General features: G+C 41.5%; 1 protein-coding gene across 2 annotated transcripts; it reads left to right on the top strand.

Annotated features, from left to right (window-relative positions):
• The first annotated feature begins 565 nt into the window (after nt 1-565).
• Nucleotides 566-9,214, top strand: tbx3a (T-box transcription factor 3a). 2 transcript variants are annotated; one of them, XM_030149970.1, is made up of 7 exons: nt 566-1,672; nt 2,706-2,973; nt 3,481-3,627; nt 4,549-4,625; nt 4,941-5,098; nt 5,656-6,299; nt 7,278-9,214. In XM_030149970.1, the coding sequence occupies exons 1-7, from the start codon at nt 1,281-1,283 to the stop codon at nt 7,731-7,733; spliced, it is 2,142 nt and encodes a 713-aa protein (XP_030005830.1). In that variant the 5' UTR covers nt 566-1,280; the 3' UTR covers nt 7,734-9,214. The 2 variants fall into 2 exon arrangements, with proteins under 2 accessions (XP_030005830.1, XP_030005829.1); XM_030149969.1 differs by having other exon boundaries at nt 2,706-2,988.
• The last annotated feature ends 905 nt before the right edge of the window (nt 9,215-10,119 follow it).

Genomic DNA, 10,119 nt, shown 5'->3' with positions numbered 1-10,119 from the left:
CATGTCGTCAGCCGCTCATATTTTCCAGGGCTGTGATTTCAGAGGATGTTACAGGACATGTTGGCTTCCCCGCAGCTTTTCGGCGCTTCTTTAAATCCTGCAAATCTATTCAAACTCAATACATGTTTATTCATGAAAGCAAACAGTATGAAGCTGTGTATATGCGGCCAATATTTCTGTTGAGCGTGTTCAAGAGGAGAAGAATGCGGCTGCGCTACGGGACAGAGAGGAAGCGAGAGAAGCAGCCGCACACATCATTACATATCGCCGGCCGAGGGAGCCGCTTCCCCGGTCGGGCTGGCTCCCACACACCGGCCAATAGCGCAACTTCTGTAACGATGTTGACATATTCACACAACACTGACCGAGGCAGGGTGGTGTTTCACTGTAAAGCCCTTTTGAGTGTCCAAACACCTTTTTATAAGTCTGAAGTCTGTCCCCTCCACCCGACCTGTTAAAACCACGCCTACGCAGCCACACAATTGGTCCGAAAGCGTCAAAGAGCCAATCAAACGTAGCGCTGCTGCTCGTAACATGCAACACATCCATACAGTATGAAGCCCTATGGGCCACAGAGGCGCTAGGAAAATCACGGAGCTGGGACCTTACCACCTCTCTCTCTCTGGCCGTCAGCGGACTCCTTTCTCTGCACACGTCTTTCCCTGAAATGTGTGTGCGCGCGAAAAAGAGAGGAGGAATAAAGTGTGTGTATGTGTGTGTGTGTGTGTGAGGGTGCATGTCCGGAGCAAGTAAAGGCAGGGGGATTATTCGGCGCTATCGAAATATTTCAACACGTCGCCCTCGCTGCAGGACTGAAGCCAATAAGAAGGAACGCATTTTAACAGGAATGCCGATATTGTAAACAGCAACAGAAGAGAAAGAATGCACTGCAGTCTGTTAAGTGACTCACCCAACTTGGTTTAATTCGGCTAATGTCCGCAAACCAGCGACAAGCACAAAGGTGTCCGATGCGTGTCTGCTCCTGAAGAAAATCGCTTTCGCAACACTCCAGAAGATTAATGGAGAACATTTTTATATTTATCTTTGCAGACTTTTGATACACATTTAGCTAAGGACACTAGAGATTTTCCACTAACTTTTCAAAAATAAGTGGATAATTTCTGCTGAGTTTACGGAGGAATTTCCCGAGCTTTCCCACTCTTCAGTTGTATTTTTTTTTCTTTTGATTTTTTCTTCATTATCTCTTTTTCAACACAGGCTTCGCTGCTCTCTAAATATTCTGTCAAATCGATACCGTCGTCTACATTGCCTGCACTTGGATGAACTTCCTGATGAGAGATCCAGTCATACAAGGATCAAATATGGCATATCATCCGTTTATACCTCACCGGGGTCCGGAATTTGCCATGAGTGCAATGCTGGGTCACCAGCCTCCTTTCTTCCCGGCCTTAGCCCTCCCTCCCAGCGGCTCCTTGTCTCTGCCGGGCGCCCTCGGAAAACCGATTATGGACCAACTGATGGGAGCCGCGGAGACCGGCCTCCACTTCTCGTCTCTGGGACACCAGGCGGCAGCCGCCCACCTCAGGCCCCTCAAGACTCTGGAGCCTGAGGAGGAGGTGGAGGATGACCCCAAGGTTCATCTGGAAGCCAAGGAGCTTTGGGAACTCTTCCACAAGAGGGGCACTGAGATGGTGATCACTAAATCCGGAAGGTGAAATTACCTTTGTGTCTGTGTGTGTGCAATTGAGTGTATGTGTGTGTACAGGCTTGCATACTAACATATAAAGTCAGACATGTAAGCGTTTGCAGTGTACATTAAAAACTAATTCACACTTGTATTGTTTTACCTAAGCACTTTACTATCTACTTAATTAAAATTTATGCATATTGATTTTAATCCATATTAAATAATGTACACCGATCTAAAGCAGGCCTATTTAAAAGTCTTATTAGTCTAATTTGTTTAATCTAAGGCTGTATAAATGTTCTATAAATCTCACCAGTATTGCACAAAAATATAGTCTCACTACAAAATATATGACACATTTATTTTTGACAAATATTTAAAAGAGATAGAGAGAAAGGCTGAGAGTTCTCCGTGTTCATGCAGCTTTATGCAAAGTTGCGGTAAACTAAGCATGTTGGGTTGCAGATCCATTATAGATTATTAAATTAGGCAACTACTTTTATATCAGGCCGTTAAAGGACCATAATAGAGACATCTATCTGTTGCTGCTGAATTATCGGTGGTATTAGTAGGCTGTGGCTTCTGTCTGCTTACAAATGTAAGGACGTATACTTATAACATCCCTCAGCATAAATGCCTTACTCACAATTTCATGTATAATGCGTCGAGTTTGTTGAAGACGTTGAAAATCTAGCTGTGTTGAGCTTGGACTAAATTATTTTTAGCATCATGCAGTGACTGTTATCAAAGATGGCTGTTCTGTCGGTGTGCAGGCCTTTTTTCCTGCCATTAAACACCAAAACACCGTTTTAGCAGAAGTCACCTTAAGATTCATAATAAGGAAGAGAGGACAAGTGTGAAGCTTATTCACAGCAACTTTACGATCATATACTTTTCACCTCATTTGTTTATTTATTAGTCTAAGTTAGATCTAATTTATCAGACTGATGCAACGCATATTAAGATATTTTGTGTCTTTATAAGCAAGCTGTATGTTCAAGCCCATGTAAGAAATAAAAGGAGATTTTTATTCATGGCATTCCCCTCTGTGTCACAGACGGATGTTCCCCCCGTTCAAAGTGAGGTGCACCGGTCTGGACAAGAAGGCCAAATATATTCTTTTGATGGATATTGTTGCAGCCGATGACTGCAGGTACAAGTTTCATAACTCCCGCTGGATGGTGGCGGGGAAAGCCGACCCCGAAATGCCAAAGAGGATGTACATTCACCCGGACAGTCCGGCTACTGGCGAACAGTGGATGTCAAAAGTCGTCAATTTTCACAAACTCAAGCTGACAAACAACATCTCGGACAAGCATGGATTTGTAAGTTCAACTAATGTATGTCCATTTTCCTATTTATCACCATACACTTTTAGGTAGCCACATGTCCATAATGACAAATATAAAATCTTATGTTTTATAACTTATTTTTTAACCTTAGGAAGTTCCATGTGTTTTCTTTATGTGCTACAAAACAAAACACTAAGAAAACACTGTTCTAAAGATAACTGTATAAATTACTACAGCTGTATTATTGTTGGTTTATCAAGCTACAATAAAGTTGGGAAACATTTATAGACTTTTTGCCAAAATTAACATCAGGATTTCAGAAAGATCTGCTCTTTTTACAGCTGTAAAATATCCAAACACATTGTAAGATAACTATATGACCTCTGATTTTTATTTTAGTTGGTATTTTTAGGAAAATGTAAATGAAGTGTCTGTACAGTGTAACGACCACCAGTTTGTCCAACAGGAATATATGAATCTAGCATAAGAAGTGAGCTGATCAATCTTTTTTTCCTTTGCTGTGTGTTGTGTGCACTGCAGACCATACTCAACTCGATGCACAAATATCAGCCCCGATTTCACATCGTGAGGGCCAACGACATTCTAAAACTCCCGTACAGTACCTTCAGGACCTATGTTTTCCCCGAAACGGATTTCATTGCAGTGACTGCATATCAAAATGACAAGGTATGAGCAAACCCCAAATCCTGCGTCCTCACCCCTGAATATTGCCCAAAAATACATCTTACTATGCTCTTCTCTGTCAGACAACACCCACCCCCCCACCCCCACATCGTCATGCTCTGCACCATTTTGTTGTCATAAAATATGAAAGAAGTCATATATGTTGGTACGTGTTTATACGCACTGGTGTATCACAGCAGAGGATAATGTTGGTGCGGATAGGTTGCATATATCCTGTAGCCCGTGGATGGAAAGTCATATTTCTGAGGAATGTTATACAGGTTATCTTCCTTTTATTTAATCACGTGGAAAGGATTTGGCCCCGGACCAGACTACCACCCCCCACTCTCCAATCTCTCTCCTCCTCCTGTGTGTGTGTGTGTGTGTGTGTGTGTGTGTGTGTGTGTGTGTGTGTGTGTGTGTGTGTGTGTGTGTGTGTGTGTGATTGATTGATTGATATGAGAAAAGGGTAAAAATGTAGGGGGCATTTTGCTTATGTGAAACTGCCTGCAATATGTATTTACTCTCTTTATGAGAGATGAAAATAAGGAAAACCATCTCCTCTGCTGTTTGATATTCTTGGGAAATAATGGTACGACCATCACCTCCACCTCCTCCTCCTTCTGTGGATGGAAAGGAAGTGGTTTGGGAGTAAAGTTTTGCTGAACTTCAAAAAGAAAAATATGCCCAATCACATAATGACCGCCAACGTGCCAACGATGGCCATGTGCTCTCTGTTTTACGGCTTCGTGCTTTATTTTTGGGCGTGTTTAACTTGTGAAATGTGTTAATGCTTGAGTGTGTGTAGACAAAGAAGAGATCTGAAATGTAGTGGACTCCACTCCAGCTTTTGAAACTTCATAAAAGAAACAGTTGAAAAATAATAATTACTTATGTTGACAAATAATTGGGATTTTTTTCCAGATAACCCAGCTGAAAATTGATCATAATCCATTTGCCAAAGGCTTTCGTGACACGGGCAATGGCAGGCGGGAAAAAAGGTAAGATATGAAATAATTAGCCTAATGTAGCGTATATTTAAAATATATATATATAACTTGCAATGTAATTCAGATACAGTTATTGCAAAATATGCATGCTGAAAAAATAATTTTAGAATTTTAAATCCATGCAAAAATGGGAGTTGATTAAAAACAAGCAATGTGTGAAAACATACACGAGCCTGCACATATTTCGCATTAGCACCTGCACCAACGTTCAGTCCATAAGCCTCTACACCAGTCACTGTGCTGCAGATATTGTTTTCCAACAGCCTGTGACGGCCACGGTGTAATAACGTGGGTTCTTGTGCACAGGAAACAGCTGGCTCTGCAGTCCATGCGTTCATATGAGGAGCAGCAGAAGAAGGAGAACGGAGCTTCAGACGACTCCTCTGGAGAGCAGGCGTCATTTAAGTGCTTTGGTCAGGCCTCGTCCCCTGCCGTGTCTACCGTGGGCCCTCCACACCTGAAAGGTACACACTCAGAGACCCCCAGACCAGCCACGGGGGCCGAAGCAGTTGCTGTTTTGACGCCGTAAATTCTAAATCTCCTGATTTTCAATATATTCTTCAAAGAATCAGTCATATTTAACCCACGCACAGGGCTGTCCTATTGAGTTTAACACTGTGACTGATGAGACTGATTACTGTCTACAAACAACGTGTGACTCCACAGAAAAGATAGACATTAATCTGATATAAATTAATTCAAGTTTTCTGTTTGTTTTCTGCCAGTTATTTTTTCTATCCTATGTGAACTTTTTTGCATGTATGCATATAAGTACATTCAACATGTTCAACATACAAGAGGAAAAGCACCAGTTGCTTTTTTTTTTTTTTTTTTTTTTTTTTTTTTAACATTTCGACTGGAGACCACCTGATCAAACACACTGATTATCCATAAGTTCACCCAGTGCAAATATGCGTCCTGTACGTTTTTATAAACTCTTCCGTTTCAGGTTTCACACAGGTCGTCTCTTATTTGGTTACACTGACAGGATGCTGATATTCTCTTCATCTTTTTCTGACAGATTTCTGTGACAGCGACGATGACAGCGACGACGAGAGTAAGGACGGACACATTAAAGACGGTCCGGACTCAAACAAGATTTCCACGACCACGGAAGACGGAAAAGATCATGATGCGAGCCCAACAAAGGGAAGCGTCTTTAGTAACAGTGACTCTAACAGCAGGATTCGCGACAGCGGTCCCAGGACTGAGAAAAGCCAAGCTGATTCACGGCAAAGCCCCATCACCGTCATCTCCAGCACCACCCGCTCCGGAGAAGACCTCAAAACCCCGAACCTCGATCAGCCCAAAACGGACGAGTGCAGGTCAATAACCAAGGACAGTTTCATGCCTTTGACTGTTCAGACAGACAGTGCGCACATAGGCCACAGCCACTTGCATAATTTTGGATTTCCAACAGGTCTAACAGGACAACAGTTTTTCAATCACCTAGGAAGTGCGCATCCGTTTCTGTTGCACCCCGGTCAGTTCAACATGGGAGGTGCGTTCTCAAACATGGCCGCAGGCATGGGGCCACTATTGGCAGCTGTGTCAACAGGAGGGGTGAGCACCATGGACACGACCAGCATGGCATCACCTCCGCAAAGCTTGACGGGAGCACCAGGTCTACCCTTTCATCTGCAGCAACACGTCTTGGCATCACAGGTAAGACCTGTTTTGTTGGCCTTCTCATAGCTGTGTGTATAGCACATGTTCGATTATAGTTGTGCGCGCTGTAGGCCTCGGAGGAATAGGTGCCACATTTAATATGTCAGTTATTCAAATGGCTTTGATGTTGGAGTCATCAAGAAACAAGTGGGTGTGTACTTTAGCCTGAGTTTTTCCGCATTGTTTTTATGGTTCAGTTTGCTATTTTTCAAACCAAGGATATAGGGAACTACAGTGAAACTAGTATACTGGTACAGGACATATCTTATTACCTGCATTTACCCATTTTCTGCGAAAACAGACAGACTCAAAATCGTCTGTCAGAGGTGTTAAGCAGTCTTTTTCGATACGCGCTCGTTAAGTGTGTGTTTTGAAGCCGCAGTATAGAGGAGTGAAATGCCTCAGTGGCTCAGAGGGAAAACATGATGTTTTAATACCCTAACAAATTTTTTTTATAGTCAAAACATTTGCTATGCTCTGTGCTCTGAATGAAGCATCAGATAATATGCATTTGTATGTAGTGAAAAGTGTTGAGTTGGTGCCAGTGGTGTTTACATGCTGGGTGCTGCAGCTCTGCTTGTTAGATAAGCCTAAGATTGTGAAAACCTATCTGAATGAAGGCAGTGAGAGCATAACAAACTGATTATGTTTTGGACAAAGTTTTGTTGTCCTTAAGCTACGTGTCGTACAGTGCCATTAGCTTTGTAACAATGCATCACTAAAGCCATTATGTATAACACAACACTTTACTAAAATAAAAGTGAAGCCTAAGCTACAGCCTTTAAATTATTACTTTAATGATTTGTTCCACTTCTTTAATGTTAAAAAAATCAGGTGCAGAGGTTTGGTTAATCCCGTTTACTTCTCTTCGCGTGCATTTATTTATAGTTCCACAGACCTTAATGCTCCGTACATCCGCATGTGTGCACGGCCGCCTCGAAGCTCTCATTTAGTGTTTATTTTCCTGTTTTCCAGGGCATTGCTATGTCTCCTTTCGGGAGTTTGTTCCCCTATCCATATACATACATGGCAGCAGCCGCCGCCGCCTCGTCCGCCGCATCCTCCTCGGTGCACCGACACCCGTTCCTGAACGCAGTGCGCCCCCGACTCAGGTACAGCCCATACTCACTCCCCATGACGGTACCGGACAGCACCTTGCTCACCACCGCCGCCGCTATGCCCACCATGACCGGCAACGGCACCGAGCTCAAAGGGGACACAGGCAACGTCCCGGCGAGCCCAGTGTCTGCTGTCACGCTGGATTCCACGTCAGAAGTGACGAGTCACTCTTCCACCATCTCCTCTGGCTCCATCTCTATGTCTCCAAAAACTTGCACAGAGAAGGACGCGGCGAACGAGCTGCAGAGCATCCAGCGCCTGGTCAGTGGACTGGACTCGAACCAGGACAGGCCGAGGAGCGGGTCCCCATAGGATTTCTGTTTTTCTTTCTTTTTTCTTTTTTTCTTTTTTTTAAACACACCGCCTGCTTCTCATTTCGTTATTGTCTTGGAAAGTGTTGACGGAGATGAAGACTTATCAGTAGGGGTCACCCGAGTAGATTAAGGCAGGTTTTAAAAACAAAAAAAGTTTGACAAACACGACTGTTGGACGTTGTAGTTTCTGAAATGCACTTTGGTTAATGCGCATCTGATATGTATATTTTTACTTTTTTGTTAAATTAAATACTTTTTATCTTGTCATTGAATACCATACAAGTATTGAAACTGAAAAGCTGGCATGGGGTGTGACTTACAGACCTTTAGGAGAACTTGCTGCTGTGTCCTGTCTCCTCGTTTTATTGTATTCGTGGAGTTGTTCATACAGCTCCATTTGTTTTGTTCATATGCACTCTGCATTGATTGGACTTATTTGTATTAAGCCTACTACCATTTTAGCCTACCTTCAAAGACTGCTGTATTTTTGATGGATTGAACAGTCATCTGACGCCTGTCATTTCGCCCATAGACTGGCCAAATGTTGCATGACCCCCTCTCCTCCTCTCCCCACTACCACCCCACCCTCCAAAAAAATCCTTTAGAATGTTATTTCAATACAGAAAGTATTCTGTTTGAAACTACACTACCTTTTTATCCAGTTGTGTTTGAATTAGGTTATGCATTCTGATTTATTTTTCTTTATGCCTTTCTGAGAATCAGAATAACTGACTTGTGATCCAGGATGAAACCATGACCCGAGCACGTTGAATTCATGAAAAAGTGTCCGAAAAACAAAGGGAATCATACAATTAAAGTAAACATTAAAACAAATAAAAAGGTAGTATTGATTATAAGTGTATATAGGGATCTATAAAATATTTATGTAATTATTTCATATTGTTCTTGCGTGTAAATATAACGGAGTAGTTTGTTTCTAGGGATCTCTTAATTTATTGTCGATATACCTGTGTAAAGATAGTTTGTGGGCTATTATTATCCTTATGTTGCCATCTCCATTTTAACCCTCTCGCCCTTAAAAATATGGACTTTATTCCTCCTCTTTCCCCAAATATCCACTCAGCTAGTTACTCACACTCATGTGCCATTGTATTTTCACTTGTTGTCCCCGTGTGTGAAGTGCTACTGTTTAAAACGAATGAAAAGGTGACAACGCACTGCACCAATGGCTTCAAATTAAAAAATAAATTAATTAAAATCATGTTTTTAGAGAAGAGAAGAAATGTGACAAAAGTGGACTGTTTTTTCTGTTATTCTGTTTGTGTCTTTTTTTTTTTTCTTCCGCAAACCTGGTCGTAAAAGTGCCGCATAATCGAAAAAAAAAATATGAAGGTTTATTTTTGTGTTTCTTAGGTTGTTCGTTTGTTTATGTTGTATTGGATTTATGTCTAGTTTACAACATCGACATCGTGTTCTTGACAGTTTCAATAAAAATAACGGAATGCCATTGCTTTATCTCATTCAAGTGGGAATTTGTTGTCTCTTTTTTCTTATTTATTTATTTATTTTTTTTTGTTGATTTGTTTTTTTGTGGGGCTTCTGTTTTTTTGTTGTTTTTTTTTTTTTTTTTTTGGGGGGGGGGGGGGGGTGAAGCGTGCTGCCCGTTGCTGTTGCGTTTTTGTAGACTGGTTGGATTGTTTCACTTCTCTGAGTAAACTTAGAGGTGCAGGAATCTGTTTGGGCTGTTATCAAAGTCCAATTAAGATAAGTCAAGGTAAAACAAACTTCCCCACGACCCCTCTGTGTTTTCGTCCACAGACCAAACCAAGGATTCTCTACCTGAAGAGGAGCGTGCAATGTCGTAACTGCGCGTTTTTAATTGGCCTCATTGGCCTGAATTGCAAAGTACAATAATAAGTTAAATCTATAGTTTATATAATGATCGTGGACGATAAAAACAAAAATAAAGGTAGCTAAATAAAACAAATAAATCCAATAAAATTATGATACCTAAGATATTATGCCTCATTTCCTATGCGTAATTTAACAAGTGTGTTCATTTGTAAAATGACCAAGTGGTAACGCGAGGTCGTATTTCTCTCCTGTTCAGTTTATTCTCAAACAAAATATGCAAATGCAGTAAAGAAGATATGAGAGGAAACTTATGATCCTGTGTTAAGTACAGTCACAGACACCGAGAAAATGATGTTAAAACATACAGTTTAACATCTGTATTTAAAGAGAAGTGACGGTAACACACTAGGCATATTCCAACAAAAAAAAAAAAAAAAAAAAAGGTCAAATTAACGGTGAATTAAACCTAAAACCTTCAATTACTAAATGACCTGGAGACATTTATGATTCGCCAGTGAAACCTTTAGTTAAGATGACACGACGCTTACGACGATAAACGGAAATAAGAT

The sequence above is a fragment of the Sphaeramia orbicularis genome, chromosome 12, assembly GCF_902148855.1.
Source record: "Sphaeramia orbicularis chromosome 12, fSphaOr1.1, whole genome shotgun sequence".
NCBI lineage: Eukaryota > Metazoa > Chordata > Actinopteri > Kurtiformes > Apogonidae > Sphaeramia > Sphaeramia orbicularis.
The sequence above is the reverse complement of the archived record's forward strand: the minus strand, read 5'-3'. Positions and strand labels throughout refer to the sequence as shown.